General features: G+C 38.1%; 1 protein-coding gene across 7 annotated transcripts in view; it reads left to right on the forward strand.

The window, feature by feature from the left end:
- Positions 1-25,978, forward strand: part of Daao2 (D-amino acid oxidase 2) — a 168,324-nt gene that overhangs the window by 65,525 nt on the left and 76,821 nt on the right. For 2 of the 7 annotated variants that reach the window (XM_076205051.1, XM_076205050.1), the window contains exons 1-4: positions 2,237-2,462; positions 13,420-13,632; positions 15,239-15,430; positions 18,899-19,121. In XM_076205051.1, coding sequence (XP_076061166.1) covers positions 13,439-13,632; positions 15,239-15,430; positions 18,899-19,121 — 609 coding nt within the window. In that variant the 5' untranslated portion in view covers positions 2,237-2,462; positions 13,420-13,438. Of the gene's footprint in view, positions 1-2,219; positions 2,463-7,358; positions 7,475-13,419; positions 13,633-15,238; positions 15,431-16,030; positions 16,095-18,898; positions 19,122-25,978 lie in introns of those variants that run through there. The other 5 variants (XM_076205047.1, XM_076205052.1, XM_076205049.1 and 2 more) reach the window with 5 other exon arrangements.

Here is a 25,978-nt window from a genome sequence, read left to right on the forward strand (position 1 = left end):
GTCTTACTGCCGAGTGAACTTCGTCAGAAGGTTTGGGACAAATACAAGAGACTAACATCTGACAAGATTTTATCTGCATGTCTGCTGAGGAAAACCCAAAACCCAAATGAACATATACACTCAAGAATATGGCGTTATTGTTACACGTATAAGAATGCCAACAAGAACATTCTTGAGTTCAGTGTCGCCCAAGCGGCCCTGGACTGCAATGTCGGGTGTGAAGAAAGTTTTGTTGTTCCTCTTCTTGGGGAACTCTACATTCATATTCATGTCCTCGAAAGAAGAGACAGGAAACGAGAGCAGGTGGGAAAAGCGAAGAAAAACGTGGTTAAAGGGACAAATAGTGGAGACTATGAGGCTGGGGCATTTTAAAAATGGTCGCGCAAAATTTAAATCCCCTCTCTTGTAAAGTTTATGTTTTTGTACTTTCTGTTGTAATATCTTCGGTTGTTCTTTATGGATTTTTTAAATTTTTGTTTCATCTGAAAGAAAACCTCATGATCTTTATTTTCTACTGTAAAAAATGAAATTAGTTTTTTTTTATTTATGAAACCTGATTTTTGCAGCATTTTTTAATTATTCAGAGAAAAATATTTAAAAAAATAAGAGGTATAAGTCTGATGAAATGTATTCAACAATTTTTGTTTCCCAGACTCTAAACTTTCATTTCATACCAAGCTGAATGATGTGGAAGGATTTTCCATTAAGTAATTAGAGCTTCACTATATCTTCACTACACTTTATATATATATATATATATATATATATATATATATATATATATATATATATATACATGGGAGTAATACAATACCCTAAGGATTTATACACTAATGTAAGGGCTAGTTATACCTATAGGCAATCACTCAAACAATCTCAATCGATTCTGCGTTTTCGGTTGGCAACCTTGCTCATCCCCCCCCCCCCCGCTGAGTTGGCTGAAACCTCAAGCTTCCTTAAAATATATTTATACTTGTTCACTTAGCTCAGTGACTATACGAGTGACACGAATTTCATGTACACCTAGGGATGAAGCAATCCTTGTTCACCAATATCAAAGCTTTTCATCTCGATAGTGCAAAGAAAGTAATTATAGCGAGTACAAGATAAGGGATATAATCTTAATGTTTATACATCATTTTACGTGTTATCGCTGTGTCCAGTCACTATGGGGATGGTTGTAAAATTTAACATGTCTTCTGTGATATAAAATAATCATAAATATGACTGTGCTTTCACATATCCCATAAAGTGACACATAAAATAGAAAATGAAAGGTTTATATGATTATCTTTTTATTCGGGACGGGTGGCGGGAAGCACAGCGTCTTGCTTCTTCCCTCTCACTCCCTCCCTCTACCCCAATCAATCTCATGAGTCAAAATTGAACATGACTTGAGTACATACCGCTCATGGTTTTTCGCATCTCGATTAGTTTACAGGTTTCATCATCTCATATTCATTATCTTATTGAGTCTTTGAATACAGTTGTACCAACGTATATGGTCGGAAGAGTGGCACTCAGATCGGAAATTGAAATATATAAGAAAAAGTATGATCCGCCTCCACGTGGTACATTCTGGAAACGTCAATATAATTGACGGCTAAATGGATCATGATTTTACCAACCGTAGCATTTCAATCGCTCTATATTGCAAGAGTTGGGGGAAGGGAGGAGATAGATCTTCTATTGCGCACTGTGGTGACAGAGGTGTCCCTCATAAATTTCTTTTATGGTGTCTCGTGAGTTGCATCATAGCGAATTTTATCATATCTAAATATGAGGTTTCAGACAGCTCAGCGGGGGAAGGGTGAGCAGGGCTGCCAACCGAAAACGCAGGGTCGACTGAGATTCTTTTAGTGAATTGTCTTTTTTTTTTTTTATAAGTTCATTAAAGAGATTTGAAAAGTCTTAGTACACATTCCCTTATAAAGCGACCCGACACTCCTTTAACCCAAAACTCTAGTTTAGTTTTCTCTTATTAGTGCATTACTCTAATAACAGAGGGTGTAGGCTAAAATTTGAGGCATTTCTTTGGGTTGTATCCGGAGAGTCGGAGTTTTACTTCTTAATCATATTTTCCTTGTATGACTGTCATAGAGACTGCAGTTGCCCATGCGTTTGAAATCGCACTTCTGTGGTGAATATGCAGTACTGCGTCATTTGGATAGGCCAATTCACAATATTGTGCTGCCAAATCGTGCCTGAATAGATTAGATTTTCTATTATATTTAGCGGGTCTTTTTATATTTTATCGTCATTTAAAAGATCGTTGTAAACGCAAAATTATGTTCATATATTTTCTGCTTCAAATTTTTGTACCAGATTTCCAATGATCTCGCTGCGAGGTACGAAATTAAGGGTTGCACACGAACTATCAGCACTCGAGTGTGTGTGATAAGAAAAGTACAAGATAGATACTGACTGAGGTAACATCACATTGGACAGCTTATCGATTAGCGGTATGTAACTGCATGTTTTTATAATGATTTTCACAGTAACGGAAATGTCGTTCTTTCTGTAGTGGGTAAGCAATGTTGTGTAATTATACCATGCTCTGTATAACCCCATCGATCTCTGAATGTGCCATGGACTGTAGACTGGCAGCAACAATAATAATAATAATAATAAAAAAACATTGTTCACTTGGTATGAAAGGGATTCATTTTGAATGTCCCCTTCGCTACCTAGGTGGAGCTACGAAGATCGATTGAATAACCTGGCGGGAGTCCGACCTAAAGGAAAATACCCAATACCGAAATGTGCAAGGACAAACATAATGGCGACGTGTTGTGACTCTTCGTTTGCTATAGCCAAAGTGTGTTTACAACAACATGGTTAAGGTCCACCCGTACCATGAACTAATTACACGAATAAGTGATTTATAGTGTATTTCATGCAAATCTGATAATTATTTCTACCGGATATTACCGTTTTCGAGGTCCTCCCCACCCCCTCCCCAAATAAGGGACATGTTGAGAAAACGGTGGTTTCCGACTTGTGAAAAAACCGGGTTTTGAAAAAATGCACTCAAAAAATTAGTAATGCATGTTAAAACTTATATTGGAAAATGCGTATTATTATTATTAAAAACAATAAACAGTTTCAGAATAGAAAATAATTTGAAGAAAAAATAATAACCACGTGCCGTTGATATTCGGACGCCTTTAATCAAAACGACCGTTATTACTCTTGTGATATGTACTTGCTTAAAAACCCATTGAGATTTTGTGAAGAGAGGAACTGAGAGTTAAGATATTGAATGAGAAGGAAGAGGAGAGGCAATACCATGGGGGGGGGGGGCTGAGTTGGTGAGGCAGTGGAAGAATGCAGATGCAGCTGCCAAGGCAGATACGAAATGCAGCAAAATCACAGTGCCCTTGGCACCCACGATCACAGTTCAATGGCGTTACCATCTAGAAGGCCAGATTGATGGCCAGGGCCAACCACAACAGGGCGGAATCTACTGTCTATAGGATCCGCCAAGAATATCTTTGTGGGTGGGGGGAGACAATCACGAGCGCTGCATAATCTGTGGGGCCGAGGTGCAACAGCCCCTCCACTACTATTTGTTAGTCACTGCCATTTTTCACCTAGGTCCCGACACAGCACTCACCGCGACAGGAGTGGCGCGGCACCCTACTGTCTCCCCTCCTGACACATTCCTCAGCTTCTTGGGGGTACACCCTCCCCCTGGCGCCGCCTGCGGTTGAGGGCTGCCTCCCCCCACCCCTTCCTGATCTCGGAGCACCGTCACTAATAACAATGGTATCTTGTGGACAACAAACCCCCGTATGTGAACTGTTCCAGATCACCTGCAGGGTTAGGTCCGAGCGGGTAATAACCCCGCAAACCACGAAAAAAGAAAAGAAATGCCGAATAAATATGTTTTAAGAAGGAAGTGACAAAGTGTTCAAAGATGTATAGAGAACGAGGAGGGGATAGAAGGAAGAGTAGTGAATGGTGGCATAAACAGGAGGTAATAGAAAAAAGCGAAGCTATGTTGATTGGCTGCAAGGTAGGACAAGAAAAGAGGTACAAGAGGAGAGATGTAAAACAGGATAGGAGAATGATTGACAAATTTGAAAAGAATATAAGATATTTTGGAAGTGAAGAGAGTGAGGGTGTGGAGTTAGGTAGAAAGGAAATGTTAAAGGTGCAAATGAACTGATGTTAATGGAAAAGAAGGCATTGAGGGGAAAATGGGTAGAATATTTTAGGGAATTGTTGAACGTGGAAGAGATTAAGTATTGTGACAGTGAGAGGCACTTGGGAAATAGCAGTGATGGGACAAGAAAACGACAAGGATATATATGTACACAGACATGACAGAATTGAATAGAAAACAAGAAAAATACATTTCTGCTCTTATTTAATACATACATATACCAAAGGCTTTTTCCCCCTTACTCGGGGGGTAGCCAAAAGAAAAAGGCATAGGAACTACTCCCACCCATTCCATCCCCTACATACTCCACTCCCCTGTACCCTCTTCCCTCCCTCTTATTTTGGCACCTCCTGGATGACGGGTCATCCCTGCATCTTGTCCACTGCCTTGGGTCAGAAGCAGTGTCGCAAGACACAGCACATCCACAGCAAGGCCGCTTCTTTTATTTGGCGACCCTCCTCTCCGTCCCCTCATGCAAGAAAGGAGAAGACGGGGAGAAATCCCTTCGGGCTGCGTCAATTTATTTCTCATACATACTCCCTCACCCCCCATCCCCCACCCACTCCCCCTCATGCAACACAGCAACATCCATACACAACCCTTCTCCATTCACCCCTGTCTTCTGTCCTCTCCCGTCCTTCCTTAACAGACATTCCTCTTTTTCCCAATGCCCCTTTTACCCCATCCATCCATCTCATCCTAGGACACCCTCTCATGTTCACTCCTTCCACCTCTGCTTTCCACACCTCTTTTACTAATCTTTCTTCACTCATTCTTTCCATGTGTCCAAATCATCCTAATACTCTTTCATCAACCCTATCTCCTAACTCCCTTTCCACCCGTTCTCCTCCTCACCTACTCATTTCTCACTCTATCTAGCCTAGTAACCTCTATCATACTTCTCAGGTATTTCATCTAACAAATTCAAACTCCTCTCTTATGTCCCATGTTTCTGCCCCGCACAGTGCTGTCGGCACAATCATTCCTTCATACAATCTCTTCTTAACTCCATTCCCAAATGTCTATTTCTCATTAAACTTTTTAATCCCCCAAGGCTTCTCTCAATCTACATTCTACCTCCACCCCCACTCCTCCTTTTCCTGCCACATTCACACCCAAGTATCTAAAACTATCCACTTCCTCCAGTCTCCCTTGATACTCATTTCCAGTCTGCTGCCACTCTCTCCCCTTGTACATCTCATCACCTTACTCTACCCACATTTATCTTCAGCTTCCTTCTTTCACACACCTTCCCAAACTCTGTCACTAACTTCCTCAACTTCTCCTCTGATCCTGCTACAAGCGCAGTGTCGTCAGTAAACAACAGCTGGCTTATCTCCATTTTCCTTTATCTAATGTGTTATATTTACCTAGATTTATGTTTCAGATTACATATAAGATTAATCAAGCGTGCCACGAACCAAAGGAACAGTAGAACAATCTGAATTTCAGCGAGGTCGTATTGTGGGTCAACATGAAGGTGGACTTAGTCAACGCAAAATATGAGAAAATCTGTCAATACCCCCTTTCTACTGGTAATAGAGTAATCGTACAATTCACCAGAGAGGGCAAGAAGGGCACAACCCCTCATTCAGGTCGTCCCGGGCCCTCAGAAAGAAACTTGCGTCTTGTCAAAGAAATGTCGAAGAGGATCCACGTTGCAAGACCTCTGACATAGCAGCACGAGCTGATGTCAGTCCCAGAACAACTGTCAGGTATCTCCACAAGCTGGGTTACTATGGCAGAGCTGCAAGAAGGAAACCACTCCTTCGTCCAGCCAATATCAAGCGCAGAAAGGATTGGGCTGCTGTGATGGTGGAGAGACCTGTGGCCTTTTAGAGCACTGTCATTTTCTCTGATGAGTCACGATTCGCATTGTTTTCTGACAGTGGAAGAGTGTGGGTCTGGAGACTCTGTAGTCAAGAGTTGACCTCAAAAGACTGCAGCCAACAGTAAAACATGGGGGCATTTCAATAATTATGTGGGGTGCAATTTGGAGTTATGGTCGATCAGAGCTTGTGGAGTGTCAAGGAAACATCAATTCAGGCAAATGTTTCTGTATTAAAGGAAGGGTTCATTCCAATATTCTCCAGTGGTAGAATGAGTAAAAATGTCTTCCTATTTATGGAAGATGGAGCTCCTTGTCACACTGCTCAAGCAACACAAAATTGGTTGAGCCGAAATGGGATCAGGAAACTTCCATGGCCAAGTCAGTCCCCGGATATGAACTCTATTGAACACCTCTGGGGCATATTAGACCAAAAACTTCGCAAAAACAGGACGAACTCTTAGGATTACTACAGGAAACATGACAAGAAACCCCTCAAGATTATATTCGTGAACTAATCACTAGCATGCCTACAAGAGTCCTTGTATTGAAAGAAGCAAAGGGGATATCAACCAAGTATTAGTTATTCACATTGTGATCATTTATAAGCACTTTAATTGTATCAATTGCTTGTTTAACAAATTAAACGATTTCTCTTGGTATCTATTCAATTCTGTCATGTCTGTGTATGTACGTATGCATATACATGTATATATGTGTGTGTATATACAGTAGATGTATGTAATATATATGTGTGTATATACAGTAGATATATGTAATATGTATATATGTGTGTGTGTAATTAAATATATATATATATATATATATATATATATATATATATATATATATATATATATATATATACAGAACCCTTACATGCCGAAGTGCACCCCTGGGGCAAAGTTCTCAATGATCCCCCACCCCCAATCACCATTTCCCACCTCCATTATCCCTTATTGCCTATTTTAGCTATTGGTTTGCGAAATAATGAAAGCTTTTTCCAAGCCAAAATATAGGTTCTTTTGGTGACCACCTCCCATGCCTTGTCGATCACCTTGAGGCGGGTAACGATGTGGAAGTTGTCTTTCCAAAACTCTCTGAGAGTGAGATTGGTCCCCTCAGTCACCTCAAAACAACGTTCGAAGAGCATTTAAGTGTAGAGCTTCATAAAGTTTGAGATGACCTGCTGGTCCATGGGCTGGAGTAAAGGAGTGGTGTTGGGAGGCAGGAACTAGATCGTGATCATTTTCAATTCATCAAGGAGGTCATCTTCTAGACCTGGAGGATGGGCAGGAGCATTGTCCATAACAAGCAAGACATGAAGTAGCAAATTCATCTCCATTTTTTTTTTTTTCACAGAAGGATCAAATACCTCATTGATCCGATCAGATAAAAGGTCATTTGTCACCCAAGCGTTGCTGTTGGACCTCCTCACCACACTTAGCCTGCTCTTTTGGACTTTACATTTCTTGAAGGTTCGTGAATTTTCTGAATGGTAAACGAGTAGCGGTTTCACTTTCAAATCGTCGCGTGAGACGGTCTTTCATTGGCTTGGGGGCGGGCAATGTCTTCTCCGCTGTTATATAGGTTCGCTTTGGCATCTTCCAGAAAAGACCCGTCTCGTCACAATTAAAAATTTGCTGCGGCAGGCAACCCTCAGAATCCACAAGCTGCTTAAAGTCACCGATGAAGTTCTCTGCTGCCTTTGTGTCAGACCTTTCTGCTTCGCTGTGCCTCACTGTGCCTCACAACGGTGTGGATGCTAGTTCTTTTAAATTTCCCGAAGCGCCTACAGGTTGCCTTGAATGTTTGTTTGTCCGTTGCTGCTCCTGGCATATTCTTAACGAGGTCGGCGAAAATTACTTTCGCCTTCTCACAAATGATGCTCTCGTTAATAGTGTCGCCTTGCATTTGCTTCTCGTTGATCCATATGAGAAGCAACCTTTCAACATCGTCAAGAATACGTGGCCGTTGCATAGATATTCTTGTCACTCCCTTTGAAGCATCTATCTCCTTAATCTTGTCCTTGTTCTTGAGGATAGTGCAAATTGTTGATGTAGTCCGATTGTATGTGCGTGCTAAGTCAGCCACGCTCACACCTCGTTCTCGCTTCTCAGTGATTTCACGTTTCACTTCTACGGTGATTTGTCTTCTCTTATCCCTGTCTTCTTGCTGTTTTTTCTCATGGATCATTCTTGCAAGGGTTATTAAACTTAAACAATGCGTTTTAGCACAAGTTTGGAATATGTACAATCACAAGCGACACTAAAGTGGCTAATGAAATTTAACACAAGTAAATGCAAGGTAATGCACATAGGTAGAAATAAGTAAGTACGATTACAAGTTATTTGGAAATTCGTTAACAAAAGTGGATAGTGAAAAAGATCTCGGCGTAATTATCAGTAACGACCTCAAATCATCCAAGCAGTGTATTTCAGCCTCTGAGAAAGCAAATATGATTCTGGGACTGATTGCGCGATCTTTTGATTTCAAAAGTCCACCACTCATTAACAAGCTATATAAATCGTTAGTTCGTCCACATTTGGAATATGCTGTTTTCGTATGGTCACCGAATATCATTAAAGACATAGACAGACTGGAAAAAGTACAACGGCGAGCCACAAAACTGATTCCAAATATCAAAAATAAATCATACGAAAATCGACTAAAACACATGAATCTGTTTTCCCTAAAAAAACGTAGACTCAGAGGTGACTTGATACAGGTCTTTAAGATTTTAAAGGGAATTGACAACATCAAAAGTGACAAAATTTTCACATTGAATGAGAATCAGACAAGAAACAATGGTCTCAAACTGTCCGGAAATAGATTCAACTTGGAAGTAGGTAGAAACAACTTTGCCAACCGTGTAGTGAATGAATGGAATAAACTTCCTGCACAGGTAGTGCAATGTAGTTCAGTTCGAAGCTTTAAGAATAATTTAGATAAATACCTAAGTAAGATGCTGTAATGATTATAAATTATTCTATATTATTTGTTTTTGTTTTGTTATCATTTGTCTGTCTGATTTTCATTTATTATTAGTTATATGTCAATTTATTATTATTAACTATTTACCTGTTTGTTTATTATTTAACTATACCTATGCATTTATTTATGTATTTTCTTTGTTATTTACATTATTATATTTTTTATTTATTGTTTTATTATTAATATGATTTTTTTTTCGCATCCGACCTAGATATGGACCAAAAGGTTTCCTGTCGGCATGCTCCGCCTTTGTAATCCTTTGTAAAGAAGCTGGCGGAACGAGCACTTATACGGACTGATAGCCGAGCTTCCCGGTTACACGAACAGAATGTTCACTCCCTCTTCGTATGATACGCGTCCAGCTCCCATCACTAGTTTCACACTAAACGTATATAACAAACTGATCTATGACACATTAATTCATAACTAATCAATCGCCTCATTAAATTTTCTTTCGTTTCCAATTGCGTTTTATGATCCACTTAGTTACCACAATGCAATTGTTGGTAACTAACAATATGGTTGGAAAATATTCTGTTGTTTTGGGCAATTCTAAGACAGTTTTCTTCTGTGATATTTTCGTAAAAAATGTCGCGTTTTTAAGTTATGCATACCGGTAAAATATTAAATTTTTCGAAAAAGAAACGGAGTTTTATACCATTGTGGATGATTCTACAACTCTTTAGTTCTTTTAAATTTTTGTTAGAAATGCCTCGTTTTCAAGGCTGCCACCTTCTCCCCTTCTGCGCGACATTCATCTCTCTGTAACTACTTCAGTTTGTAAATTGCTTGCCGCCATTAGGCGTAATAAATTTATCAAATCAAATCAAATAACCTTCTCCCCTTCACATTTTTGGGAGCGAGAGCCTGAGAGCTGGGAATCGGGGGTTTTGAGTGTGGAAGTAAAAGAACATAAGAATGAAGGAGACTGCAAGAGACCATAAAGCCTACACTAGGCAGCTCCGTATCCATCACCACCTGTCATCCCCATCCATAAAGTTGTCTATTAGTTTCTTAAAACAACTGATAGTTTCAGCGCTTACTACATGGTTACTAAGTTTATTCCATTCGTCGACCACCCTATTAGTAAACCAAATTTTGCCTATTTCCTTTTTAAATCTTAATTTGTCCAGTTTATAACCATTACTGCGAGTCCTGCCTGTTGTTTTAATATGATGACCTTGTTTGCATCACCCTTGTTAAAGCCTTTATCCACTTGAACACCTCTATTAGATCACCCCGCACTCTGCGTCTTTCCAAAGAGTGTAAGTTAAGGTGCCTAAACCTCTCTTCGCAAGGCAAATTTCTGAGTCCATGTATCATTTTGGTCATTCTTCTCTGTACTGATTTTAGTGAATTGATGTCCATTCTATAGGACGGAGACCAAAACTGTATCGCATAGCCAAGGATGGGTCTAACTATCGCTGGATAGAGTTTAATCATTACCTCTGCACTTCTATTCGTTACCGTCCTAGCAATGAAACCTAATGCTCTGTTAGCTTTATTCCTGGCGCTAATGTACTGTTTCCTGGTTTTAAGGTCCGGACTCACTAGAACTTCCAAGTCTCTCTCGCACTCAGTTTTCTCTAAAAGCGTGTTATCTAAGCTGTATCTATTTTCGGGGTTGTGTAGCCCTACGTTTAACACGCTACACTTAGAGATATTGAAGTTCATTTGCCATTTCACCGATCATGTGAACAGTTTGTTAAGATCATCCTGCAGAATCTCTGCGTCGTCTCCTGACCTAATTAGGTGTCCTATTTTAGTGTCATCCGCAAACTTACTAACATCACTATTTATCCAGTCGTCTAAGTTGTTTATGTACATAATGAACAACAAGGTACCCAAAACCAAGCCCTGGGGGACCCTGCTAGTAACATTGCCCCACCTAGATTTTACTCCAATTATGGTGACCCGCTGTTTTCTGTTACTAATCCAAGCTCTAATCCATTCTAACACTTTTCCTCCTATGCCATGGGCTTTGATTTTCTTTAGTAGTCTCTGGTGTGGCACCTTGTCGAATGATTTGCTAAAGTCAAGGTAAATAACATCGTAATTATCATTGTTATCTGACGCCTTATATACTTTAGTGTAAAAGGATAGATTAGTCACACATGACTTACTCTTGAAAAACCATGCTGTGAATCACGAATTAAATTATGTCTTTCGATGTGTTCTCTTAGTTCATTTACTATTACTGATTGAAGCATTTTTCCTATAACCGATGTCAAACTGATTGGCCTGTAGTTGCATATAGACGATCTATCTCCCTTCTTAAAAACAGGAACAACGTTTGCTTGCCTCCAAGCAGTAGACACAAAACCAGTGTCTACTGATTTATTAAATATTTCAGTTAACTGGTCGCAGATTTCAAATTTACACTCCTTTAGCATTCTTAAATTTTTTTTCGTCTGGAGCCGGGGATTTTGTAGCTTTAAATCTTTCAATCTGCTTGACTACTTCTACTTTACAAATGCTGATATTAGATAGACTACTTTCTTCATCCCCTCTGAAAATTGGATCACAGTCAGGTACTTTATCTAACCTCTCATTAATAATCACTGATAGAAAATAATTGTTAAACTCTTCACTCATTTTTCCCTCAGATTCTATCATGACATTTTCATCGTTTTTAATTGGTCCTATTTTTTCTTTATTTTTTGTTCTATAGAGATGAAACCCTATGGGTTGGATCTTGCTTGACTAGCAACCTTAATTTCATAATTACGTTTCGCTGTACGTGTATTCTTTTTAACCAGCTTTGCCATTTCGTTATATCTTGATCTAAGGTGTGTTTCCCCATTTTTTTTATTTTTACGTAAAGTCCTCTTTTCATTCCGATCTCATGTTTCAATCTGTCCGTCATCCATTTGGGAGTATTACTATTTTTCCGTATTGACTTCTTGGGGGTAAATGTATTTTGTGCATTAATAATTAAATCAGATTGTTGTACATTTCATCCAAATCGCTGACCTGTCTGTTGAGCCCCCGCCCCCAAATGACCTGACCCAAGGTATGCATATTACCCTCCATGACCCGACCCCTGGTCATGACCTGACCCCCGGTCAAGCACCGAGACTCGACAATGTCCGAAACGTCCACATGACATTTCATATTCAATTTCAAAAAGGTTTTTATATTGTCAAAGTTTGCTCTCCTGAAGTCTGGTACTTGGACGTTATTCGTACTTTTTAATTCTTCCCAAATAATATTAAATCTTATTTCTTGATGATTGCTAGAGCCTAGACTATAACTTTTACGTTACTCATTAGGTGCTCATTATTAGTTAAAACTAAGTCCAGAGTATTTTCTCCCCTCGTAGGATCGGTAATCACTTGTTTTAGGAAATTATCCTGCACCACATCTAGGAATTTCTTTGTTTCCTGATCTCCTATTAAAGTTTCCTAGTCAATGTTTCTATAATTAAAATCTCCCATGATCACAACGTTTTTGTCCTGGGACGCTCTGTGAATTTCATGAATCAGGGGATCAGTCTGTTCAATGCTGAGTGGGTAATTTTAATGTAACCTACTAAACTAAACCTAACCTACCCAATCCAATACATGCATAACCTAGCCACTGTGTTTACACTAAAGACGGGAGTCGCAGTCCCGCAGGATGAACATTGATTGGCAGAAAGAGTTCTATAGAAAGGAGCTTGACTTTCTGTTTCTTGAGGTCGTACAGCGTCGACGAACTCGCCAAATTCTGCCATCAACTTGCTGCGGCCTCCTCCCTTCTCCATCCATTTCATTTGTTCAGTCTTCTTCGGGAGCATCAGAACAAAGTGTTTCCTCTTCTCCGTGGTCTTATTCTGCAGTACAGTGGTTATCACAGACACGCTAATGTAGACAGATAAAAAGGAGACTGTAACGTGGCGGATACAACAGGTCATATTGTAGCGAATCAGAAGGTTGTTCCCAGTGGTTCGGACGATTGCCGCTAGAGCATTGTTGCTCTACCCGCGTAGTTCGGCTACCAAGAGCGCGCGGGAAATTCAAATATCGACATTGCAGCGTAATAAGATTTATCTATTTACCTTAATTCTTATTGATAGGGGTTGTCAAAAGGTGATCTTATATCGGGATTGCCGTTATATCGGACACCAGATAATCGGAACTTCACTGTATATACATGCATATATATATATATATATATATATATATATATATATATATATATATATATATATATATATATATATATATATATATATATATATATGTATACATACGCACAGTGAATTTATAATAACCTTTCCTTATTCCCAGCCTGTTTAGAACTTGTGTTTGCATAGAAATGTCAGCAGTATACTGTATATATATATATATATATATATATATATATATATATATATATATATATATATATACACATATGTATGTTACCTTTGCAGTATTTTATTTTATTTTACATTGTTTTCTCACAGTGTCAACCACTGGCTCAGAATGTCTGCACCAGAGGTGGTGGTAGTGGGGTGTGGTGTGGTGGGTCTGGGTGCAGCCCTGAATGTGCAACAGAAGGTTCATGGGAGTCGTGTGCGGATTGTGACCGAAGCTACTACACCTCACACTACAGCTGATGGGGCTGCAGGGCTCTGGGGCCCTTACATCATTGAGGATACTCCAGTCAACAAGATCATGTTCGTGCTCATTCCAAATACTCCTAATCTAAGAGTGAATGATAAGTAGATACAGTACTATCCTGTAAAAAAAAAAGTCTAGGGAATTATAATTGTATTACCTTCTAATCTTTTCACTAGAATTCAAGACACATTTATGAAGTTCTTCAACTTTGTAGAACCATCAATTTTATCAGTTATCAGCTTTGTCAGTTCCCTGTCCCTGGTCAATTTTTTGTTTGATAACACAAATAGTAAACAAGACAGTCATAAATTTGCATAAAATCTCAACACGCCTTATGAGTATATCTATCAGTAAGACTTGTAGTTTACTAACCTAATTTCTGCGGTTTCCTGATTCTTCAGTCGCTTCTGTTTCACTCTTCAATCCCATGACGCACTTACTTCTTTCACTCTACAATCTACCATACCTAAAACCACTAACTCTACTAATTCTAACCCTATCAAGGTTACACTTGCACCTTCTCATTCCATATATGCATTGATGCGCACACACCCTCACACACCCTTTGCTCTCTTTTGGAAAATTTCACTACTTCTGCTATCCACCCATCTCATTACACCACACAGGACAACCAACTTAATTAAACAAGAAAACTACATCAGCAGTATATTACACAAACATCTACAACAACCTATCAGTAGCATCACACAGCATATCCTTACAAAAAATACATTCACACTCAGGTCATAAAACAAACACTTCAAGACCAAATGCCAGACACCATATTCCACCAAATATCAACTCAACAGAAAAATCCCTCCCAAGAAAAGCAAGAACCACACTTGCATGACTATGTTCAAGTCATTATCCAGCCTTAAAATAATACCAACATAGAATAGACCTGGCCACAGAAACAAACTGCTCTAAATACAACCATTATACAGAAGACATCAAATGCCCCATCTGAAACTGCCCCACCATAGCCATACTCAGACAACAACACATTCATTCCTTTATTGACTTACAGATCAATCTGGTGGATGTTGCCATTTACCCTAGGAGTCATAGGTCTCCCATACAAGAGATGTGGGGCAATGGATTTGTTTATCCTTGGATTCTTTAAAATATTATGCTTGTGATCCCATTAGACCAGTGGTGGGATTCAGCCAGTTCTAACCAGTTTATATGAACCTGTTCTTGAAAGTTCATTAGCTCACCAAACTGGTTATTAAATATTGGCTTATACAGACTATAATACAGCCTAAGTGATATCTGCATGCTACTAACACAGTGAGAGAACCTGTTGTTAAAATCCTTTGATACCACCACTGCATCAGGTCTTGAGATTTTTCTCACATCCAATGATTCCAGGAGTTTGAACATTCCATTCATTCAAATATGTATATCTTCTAACCCACTATCATTGCACACATATTTCTCTACAAAATCATACTCCTTAGTAAAAAAAAAAAGAATGAAAACATTAATTTATTATTTCAGCTTGAGCTAATGTTTCCTCAAAAACTTGATCATGCACTATTAACTTGGAGATACCTTCCCTATGCCTTAACTTGTCTATGATGTCTTATATAAAAAAGGTATTCATTTAGATATAGCTGTATCATGTACAAGCTGTTATATTTTTGTATTTCTTTATAACAGCAAATGGTCTAGTAGCACATGGGACCTTTTCCATGGTTGGATGAAGAGTGGTGCCAACACATCTGTGATGCTGATTCCAGGTGTTACCATAAGTAATCAGGAGCTGCAACCTGAGCCTTGGCGTCATATTCCTTTTGCATATCGTCACCTTGATCAGCCCACCATTAGGAAGCGTTTTGGTGATGACTACGTGTAAGTAACTTGCCAGAAGGTCTTTAACATTTACAGCATCAATGTCATTAATTTAATGCTGCAACATTTGACTAGTTTGGGCATCAACATCATTAATCTAATGCTGCAATTGTTGCCATAGCAGCTGCTTCCTAACAAATTGGCTTGGGTGAGTTGTGTGGTCTCCATACATCATCACAAGACATGACAATTGTATGCAGTGGTTGGAGCCTTTGGGAACACAGTTATATAAAATTTTGATGTTATAAATATCACACTGCAGACTACATATTTTTGCCATCATGGTTTGACTTAGAGCCACACACACTCCCTTTCATAACCTTGTGACACTGCAGAGTGTTTGTGGGAGAACTGGCAACACATTGTTTTCATATTTTGGGTAAAATTTTGGAGATTTTAACACTGTTTCTCTCTCTCTCTCTCTTTTTTTTTTTTTGTTACATGACAATCACGAGGAATATTTATCCAGTAAGATGGTGTATACATGCATAATGATTATGTGTATGGCCTCTATCCTTCATAATATGCTTAGAAAATGTGAATGAGAGGGAAAGAATACACAAAATTTACAACTTTACCCTGTCAATTCGCTTACTATAGGCCTATACATCCCCTGGATCTCATACTGACAGTGGTTACAGATGCAGATACAATATATTTAACTGTGAGTACTTTTTTCATGCTCTCCCTTCATTTTATGTTATCTTAAGACAAATTATGCAAAAAATAAAAAGGATTAAAGCGGTCGAGGCCAGCATATATTTGAGCTATACATTGAGCTGACAGTGTCTGGGCTAACTAGTAAACCTTTTGGAAAAATGTTTTTACCTCGTATCTGTGAAAACTCTCCATCTCCCCTTCTATTTCAAACTACCTTTTCTTCCTTCAACTTTCCTGAAATTAACTTAGCCTTGGCTGACACCTTCAACCATTTCTGGTTCCACAACTAAATTCAAATAATTTGGAAAAAAGAATTCATATAATTCCCACCTTAAAACTAAACAAACAAATAGAAAGTTTGGCCACCTACAGACCAGTCTCATTACTGTCCACATCCAGACTGGTGGAAAGACAGACCACAGAAAGAAAGCTGCCTACCAACATGGGTTCAAGGAAGGCCACTCCACCAGCACACTTTTCACAGCCATCATTTAACAAGTATTATAATGAGTGTATGTTTATGATGTCTAAAACTTCATGTAGAAGTCTCTTGTCAGTTTGTGGTGATACAATGTTGCCTTCATGGGTGGGGTTGTCACTGGTAGTGTATGATGTCCAGTCAGTGTTAGGGAGATTGAAGTCACCAACTAACCAGGTGTTTTTAGAGGGATCAATTTTGTTTAATGAGTCGTATAGGGTCTGCAGGTAGTCAATATTCAAGGAGGGGGACTGGTAAAATTATCATACATATAAAGTCCTGCAGCCCTGTACCTGTACTTTTGTCCAAACTAGTTCCAAGTTCGAGTCAAGTTCGTTTGCTGGTATAGCTATAAGTCCTGGCTTTGTTGCTATAAGAACTCCACCGTGGTCACCGTCTTGTCTGTCCTTCCTGTGTAAAGTCATTGAATAGGGATTGTCATTGGGAAAAACTTCACTGTCTTTAATGTCTGGTTTGAGCCATGTCTCTGTCCCTATGATAATGACCGGGTCACAAGTCAAAATGGTGTGATGAAGGGTGGCTCGTTTGTTAGTAATGCTGCAGAAATTTATTACTAATGTTCTCAGTACTATTAGGGTTTTGCATATTATTGAGTTTTGTGATTGTGTGGAGGTAGTTGTGGGGCTATTGATGGGATTAGTGCTTTTAGGGCCTGGTAGTGAAACTGGGGTGATGGATCAGGATTTGATTCTATTGTAGGGTTGTTTTGGTGTAGAGTGGTGTGGTTGAATGAACGTTAGTGAAAAGATATTTTTTCTGTCTTCCATTGAGTAGGATTTGTCAATGTCTGTACCTTTTATCTCTTCCTCTCTGCCTGACTCACCCTCTTAACTTCCTTCCAATACTCTTATCCCATTTAATATCTGCCCTCCTTTTTCCCTCATTTAGCTTATGTTTTGATTCTCCTCTCATCTTTCTATACCTCTCATATGTTTCCCAATTCTTACTTTACAACCAACCCACATATGCTTGCATCTTCTCTTCTACTATCATCTTCACCTCATCATCCCACCTCTCACTACCCTTCCTCTCATTTCCTCCTATCCTTTTCATTCCACATACCATCTTTGCACACCTTGTCACTTCCTCCTAGAAACAGATCCATTTCTCTTCTACTACCATCACATGTACTCTACCCTTCACCACTTCCCACACCTCTCTCAGCTTCTAGTATTTCTTCTCCTTTTCCGTATCATTCAAATTGTTTTCTGTAAGCACCTCTTTACTTGCCACCCTTTTCCTCTTCCTCCACTCTCAACTTCCTTTCCTCCAAAAAATTATCTGACACTCTTCCATTCTCCCCCCTAAGAACATAGGCATTCAGAACTCTTTTCCCTTCCATTGGATACCACTACATAGTTCATAACTGGCTTATCAACCACCTTTCCATCCACCAACTTTTTCCATGTATACTTATGCATGTCTTTCTTCTTAAACACTGTGCTTGCTATCATAATATATTTTTCTAATCATGTCTCCAACATCTCTCTGCTATAATTTCTACCTGGCACTTCAAAGTTCCCTACTACTCCATCTACTGGTTCATCCCCTACTCTAGCATTGATATCTCCCAACATTACTACAATTACATTCATCCCAAAACTCTCTAAATTTTAACTGGTTACCATATTTTGTGGTGTGTGTGTCTAAGAAAGGAAGGGAATCATTATCTTCTAAGGAAAACTGAATAGTGGGCTCTATTTTATTCAATGCGGTTTGAAAGTGATGAAGATGGAATCACCTGGGTGTGATGAACAATATATTGTCCACATAGCGCAGTCAAGTCACATGTTTGGAAGCAGCCATCATCCAAAGATTCAACACAATTGAACAAAATATAGGCATGTTCAATATTTCATCCCACCTGATTCCTTTGGTTCCAATTGCCAATTTTTTTTTTTAGACAACTATACCTAGTTGCCTCCACGCCTTTTTCTTCTCATGGTCTTTGTCCATCCTTTGTGCCCTCCCATCTTATTTTCTTCTTTTTGTTCAATGAGAGTGAACTAATGTCCTGCACCCAGACAAGTGGTTCATCTTCTCCTTAACCTTTCCTAGGTTCCAGTGACCTCCCCCCCCCATCCTCTCAGCCATGTGTATTATGACTATATACTTGAAAAAACTAACAATTGAAATGTATAGACTAATAAAGGCTCTATCCTCACATGGTGTTTATCTTGATAGACTTGTCAGCAATTGCCAATTTTATACACATTTTCACTACAATAACACTTTTCATTCACAAAAGTGCACAATCAACTATTATTTGAACACCTGCCCATGCAAAGTTTTACAATTGTCCTCACCAGATCAGCTTATGAATACACCTCCCTGGTGGCAGAGCCCTTAAGGTTCATGCCAAAGCTGCTTGAAGAGTTCAAGTCTAATGGTGGCATCATAGAGCATCGGAAGGTCACATGCCTGGAGGAGGAGGCCAAGAGTGCTGACATCCTTGTCAACTGTTCAGGACTTGGTGCCAGAGAACTCGCTTTAGACAGCCAGATGTATCCAGTTCGTGGACAGGTGATGAGGGTATGTTGACAGATTGTCATGATCCATGGTTGGAAAGCTAAAGTGGCTTAGGATTCACAAGAGAACCAAAAGGGATTATGCTGGTTGACATGAAAGTTGCAGGTAGACAAACCAGAGGTGTTGGTTGAAAAGCTAACACTGTACTGATTAAAGTGAAACAAATCAGAATTTGGCCAAGATGACAGTTCAAGTTCTTTTGTGAAATTACAGCAGAGCAAGTTCTGTAAGATATTAGTTTCTACTAACAATCTGTATTTCTTTTCCATATGATGCATTACAAATTCATTCTCAGAATTATTTTTTTCTCACTTAATCCTCAATTAAAATATTCCATGTGCTCTGATTTATGATAAATACCATATGAACCACACAAAACAGAAAACTGAGAATACTAACAGGATACAACAAAACCATCCCAGTAAAATATCTACATACATACATACATATACCAAGGCTTTTTCCCCCTTCCAAGGGAGGTAGCCAAAAAGGGAAAGGCATAAAAACACTCCCACCCATTTCATCATGTAAAATATCTACATGCAGAAAACAAAATCCTCTACATAGAACACACAGAGGTTAGGTACACAGTTCTATGCAAGAGCCCTCAACCCTACTTACCCGTCTCACTACATCACATAAGCACAACCAACTGGTAGAAACAGCAGCAGCATACAATTCAAATATCAATAACAACCTCCCTCATGCATAACTACTCAAATGGATGAAAGATATTTTGAAAGGAAAGTACATAAAGATAGACAGTTGTAAGGGATAAAATGTCAGGATAGAGAGCAGTGACCAGTGGAGTTCCACAAGGTTCAGGGTTAGTACTAAGAATGTGTCTTATCTATGTCAGTGACATGATGGAAGTTACAACAAGCTATGCCATGTTTGCAGATAACAAAAAATCATGAGAACAGTGAAAAAGGGGGAGGACTATAGGCTATTGCAAAAAAGATCTAGACACTATTTTAGAATGGAAAATTCATTTCAATACAAAAAAAAAAAAAAAAAAATGGAAAGTACTGGAAATGGGCAATAGCTGGAAAAGACCACCTTTAAATTATTTCTTGGGAAATGAATCCATTACTAAATCAAAAGAGGAGAAAGATTTGGGAGTGTTGATAAAAGACAACCTGTCACCTGATAAGTCATATCAGCAGGATTGAGGAAGAAATGTACACACTCTTGCAGTTGATTAAAGTTGATTTTCACTATAGATGAAGAGATGATGAAAAAACTCATAGAAAGCCTGATCTGTCCAAGACTGGAATATTTATCTGTGGAATGGTCTTCACATTGAATGAAGGATATAAGTAAGATCAAGAAAATAAAAAAGGCAGCAACTAAACTGGCTTCCAGCCTGGCAGATAACCATACAAGGAAAGACTAAAACCACTAGGTCTGCCAATTCTAAAAAATCAAAGAGAAAAAGGTGATATGATTACAATATTCAAGTCACTAATGGGGATAAACTATATTGACAGATGAGATCTCTTCTTTCTGGATAGGAGGGCTTTAAGGGGTCATCAGGACTACATAAGACTACATAACTAAGTGATGTGAAGAAATACAGTTTTCCATATAGATGCATAGATATTTGGAATAGTTTAGGTGATATAGCCCAATTTGGAACATTAGATGAATTCAGATCTAAGTATGATAATTGGAAATTAAGGATAAAAACCAAGTTGGAACCAAACATAAACTTGAGGATAGGTATGGTAATTTAGGTAATTTAGAGAGTAGGAAATGGGACCCAATTAGTCACTCCTTTTTTTTGTATAATATAATTAGGTAGATACATTCATACTTTTATTACAAAAGAAACACTTCAAGATAGACTGCTGAACTCCCTATTCCATGAAACTCCTCCAGAGCCGACAGAGAAATCCCTCCTAAGATAAGCAGGAACCTCACTTTCATGATTATATTCAGGTCACTGTCCAGCACTAAAGCAATATGCAATACCAACTTAGAATAGGAATGTCCACAGAAACAAACTGCATTAGATGCAAACCATCACACAAAACACAGAACACCTCATCTTAAACATCCCCACTCTAACCATCTAGCAATCAGTACAATATTGAATCCTTGAGTGATTTATGGTTCAATCTGGTGGCTGCTGCTCTTTATCTAAGGTTTGTGGGTCTCCTGAAAGAGATTTGTGGCAATGGATTTCTTGATCATTTTTATTTTCATCATCAGGGGCTCCCTTGTTTCACATAAATCCAGTGCTGGGGTAAATGTGCTGTTACAAAGGATTACAAAGGAGGAGGATGCCAACAGGAGACCTTTTGGTCCATAACTGGTCAGATGTGTAAAAAATCATAATAATGGTAAATAAATGAATAAATAAATAAATGAATCACAATGGCAAAAGCCGACAAGACTGTGAGAATAAACACCTTGTGAGATCGAAACCTTTATTGGTACTACGTTTCGCTTTTTACAGCTTTTTCTTACTTGAAAAAGCTGTAACAAGCGAAACGTAGTACCAATAAAGGTTTCGATCTCACAAGGTGTTTATTCTCACAAATGAATAAATAAATAAATGAAAATTATGATAATATAAATAATAAATAAAATAAATGAATAAATGCATAGGTAAAGTTAAATAATAAACAAACAGGTAAATTGTAAGTAATAATAAATTGACAGATATGTAATACATACATACATATACCAAGGCTTTTTTCCCCTTACAAGGCAGGTAGCCAAAAAGAAAAAGGCATAAAATCATTCCCACCCATTCCATCCCTAAATACACTCCACACCCCTCCACCCTCCCTCCTATCTTAGCACCTCCTGGATGATGGGTCATCCCTCCACCTTGTCCACTGCCCTGGGTCAGAGGCAGTATCGCAAGGCACAGCACATCCACAGCAAGGCCACTTCATTAAATCGGTGACCCCCCTCTCCATCCCCTCATGCATAAAAGAAGACGAGGAGAAATCCCTTCAGGCTGCGTCAAAATTTGCTAACACATACTACCTCACCTCCCATCCCCCCACCCATTCCACCTCATACATCACAACATCATCCATATACAACCATTCTCCATTCACCCCTGTCTTCTGTCCTCTCCCATCCTTTCTTGACAGACATTCCCCTCTTCCCCAAAGCCCCCTTCACCCCATCCATCCATCTCATCCTAAGACGTCCCCTTATTACAAAGGATTACAAAGGCGGAGCATGCCGACAGGAGACCTTTTGATCCATATCTAGGTCGGATGCGAAAAAAAAATCATATTAATGATAAAACAATAAATAAAAACTATAATAATGTAAATAATAAATAAATACATAAATAAATGCATAGGTATAGTTAAATGATAAATGAACAGGAAAATAATAAATAATAATAAATTGACATATAACTAATTATAAATGAAAATCAGACAGACAAATGATAACAAAACAAAAACAAATAATATAAGATAAATTATAATCATTACAGCATCTTACTTAGGTATTTATCTAACTGATTCTTGAAGCTTCGAACTGAACTACATTGCACTACCTGTGCAGGAAGTTTATTCCATTCATTTACTACACGGTTGGCAAAGTTGTTTCTACCTACTTGTAAATTGAATCTATTTCCGGATAGTTTGAGACCATTGTTTCTTGTCTGATTCTCATTCAATGTGAAAATTTTGTCACTTTTGATGTTGTCAATTCCCTTTAAAATCTTAAAGACCTGTATCAAGTCACCTCTGAGTCTACGCTTTTTTAGGGAAAACAGATTCATGTGTTTTAGTCGATTTTCGTATGATTTATTTTTGATATTTGGAATCAGTTTTGTGGCTCGCCGTTGTACTTTATGTTCACTCCCTCCACATCTGCCTTCCATACCTCTTTTACTAGTCTCTTCACTCATTCTTTCCATGTGTCCAAACCATCCTAATACTCTTTCATCCACCCTCCCAACTCCCTTACCACCCCTGTTCTCCTCCTCACCTCTATCTAGCCTAGTAACCCCCTTCATACTTCTCAGACACCTCATCTCAAACAGTAAAGTTGCATTTACTGACATAATTGAACAGCAAATGAAAGAACAAACTGAAGACTCGGTTCTTAAAGTGTTGAGACAGAAGGAGCATATAGTAAGAGATTAGCAGATAAAAAGAAATGTATAATTATATTAGCAATGGAAGAGAAGTATGATCTTAAAAGAACCACAAGAATCAAAGAGGAAAAAGAAAAAGTAAGCAGTTTACTAGAATTAGTTCAGGAAGAAGAACCTGAAATCATGAAACAAATTGAAGAGATGTATAGACTCGGAAAATATAGTACAGATAAGACCGGACCAATTAAGATTAAATTCAGGTCACAAATGACAGCAGAGTATATCTTAGCAAAAACAGGGAAACTAGCAAACAGTGGACAATATAAAAAGGTATGGATAAAAAGAGAAATGAATGGAGAGGAAAGGAGGAAAAAATGAAAAGACAAGAAGCTAAGGAAAAAAACGAGAACAGAACAGAGACAGAAAAAGAGAAATTCTGTTGGAGAGTAGTGAATATGAAAGTGAGGAGATTTACCATACCAGAGAAAAACAAAAGGGAAACAGAAAATACAATGGAAGTAGCAGAAAATTAGGAGTGTCTTACACAAATATAGATGGATTAATAACAGGATTGAATGAACTGAATGATTATCTGAAGGAAAAACAACTGGACATAATGGGAATTGTAGAGACAAAATTAAAAGGTCCACTACTACCCAACAGTGTAGGACATGATGCATATAATTATTGGATTAGAAACAGAGAGACAAAACAAGGGGGTGGAGTTATGTTCCTGACTAAGAAAGGTATAAATGTGAGGAGTGTCACATATGGAAAGAATGCAGTAGAGATGATTATGATCGAAGTGGAAGACAGAGATAAGAAGAGCAGAAAGTTTGTGATAAATTATGTGCCTCCAAAAACAGCCTCGTGGGAAGAGAGTGAACATAAAAGTATGTTAGAAGACACAAGGATAACATTAAATAAGATAATGGAAGATGGAGGAAGAATAGTTATGATGGGCGACTTTAATTGCAAAGAAGTCTGCTGGGAAGAGATGACAGTAAAGGGTGGAGACGACTCATGGGGAAATGTTCTACTCGAGATGATTATTGACCATACAATGACACAATGGATACAAGAGAACACTAGGTATAGAAATGAAGAAGAACCATCGAGACTAGACCTAATAATCACATCTGAACCTAAAATAGTGGAAAAGATTGAATATAAGACACCAATAAGTAAAAGTGACCACATATTGATTGAACTGGAACTAAACGAGGAAAAATACATGAAAAGAAATTAACAATATAGAAAAGGAAGAATGATGTATGAAAAAACAAATTTTGATAAAATAAGAGAATTCTTTCAAAAAGAAAACTGGGAAAGAATATACAAAGAAGAAACAACAGTAGAAGAGAAATGGAATATTTTGACAAAAATTTATTAAAGAAAAAAAAAAAAAAAAAAAAAAAAGTGGAAAAATATGTCCCAAGACAAAAAAAAGAAAAAGAATATGTAAAGTGCTGGTACAACAAAAGTTATAGGGAGTTAAAAAAACAAAAGAGATAAAGCCAGGACCAAAATTGAAGAAAGACAAAAGACCTGAAAATGGAAAATATATACTTGTTATAGAAATGAATATGTACAAGTGTGCAGAGAGAAAAAGAGAAAATATGAAAAAGATGTCATTGAAAAATGTAAAGATCAACCAAAACTATTTTACAGATTTGTAAACAACAAACTAAAAAAAAACAACAAGATTTAGAGAAATTAAGACAAGGAGGAGTTGAATACACAGAGGAAATAGAAATGGCAGAAATTATGAACAAGCATTTTAAATCGGTGTTTACAAGGGAGAACATACAACCTGGAGAGATTGAATGGGAAGAGAAAGTCCCCCCCTATGAAAGAAATAGAAGTAACAAAGAATGAAATAATGAAACACTTGAGTAATCTTGATGTCAGAAAATCGCATGGACCAGATGAAATAGCAAACTGAATTTTGAAAGAATGCAGGAATGAACTGGCAGAGAAAATACATAGCATAATAAACAGTTCCTTGAAAGAAGAAAAAGCTCCAAAAGATTGGAAAAAAGCAAATATAGTACCTATATATAAAGGGGGAAATAAAGAAGACCCTACCAACTATAGACCAGTCTCTCTAACAAGTACAATAGCAAAAATCTGTGAAAGAATTATCAAAAGTGGATGGGTAAAGTATTTGGAAAAAAACAACGTGCTACATCCAAGGCAATTTGGATTCAGACAAGGACGATCATGCGTCACCTATTTAATATGTTTCTATTCAAGGCTAATAGATATAATACAAGAAAGAGATGGATGGGCTGATTGTGCATTTCTAGACCTAAAAAAGCTTTTGACAAAGTACCACATAAGAAGTTGCTTAAGAAATTAGAAACTGAAGGAGGAATACAGGGCAAACTGCTTAAATGGATGGAAGACTTTTTGCAAGAAAGAAAAATGAGAGTAGTGATAAGAGACAAACACTCAAATTGGGATGAAGTAATAAGTGGTGTTCCACAAGGAACAGTTCTGGCCCCAATAATGTTTGCTATATATATTAATGATATGGATGAAGAAATTTAAAGTTATATGAGCTTCTTTGCAGATGATGCAAAACAATTAAAAAAGTAAACACGGAAGAAGATTGTGAGTCACTACAGAGTGATCTCAACAAAGTATGGGAATGGAGTAGGAAGTGGGAGATGGAGTTCAATACTAAAAAAGTCTAGTATAATGGAATTTGGAAGAAGCCAAAAAAGAATAGTGGGATCATATAAATTGGGAGAAGAAGGAATAAAAAAAGAAGAAAATAAGA

Source organism: Oratosquilla oratoria, chromosome 21 (assembly GCF_046742065.1).
Source record: "Oratosquilla oratoria isolate Oo_2021 chromosome 21, ASM4674206v1, whole genome shotgun sequence".
Classification (NCBI taxonomy): domain Eukaryota; kingdom Metazoa; phylum Arthropoda; class Malacostraca; order Stomatopoda; family Squillidae; genus Oratosquilla; species Oratosquilla oratoria.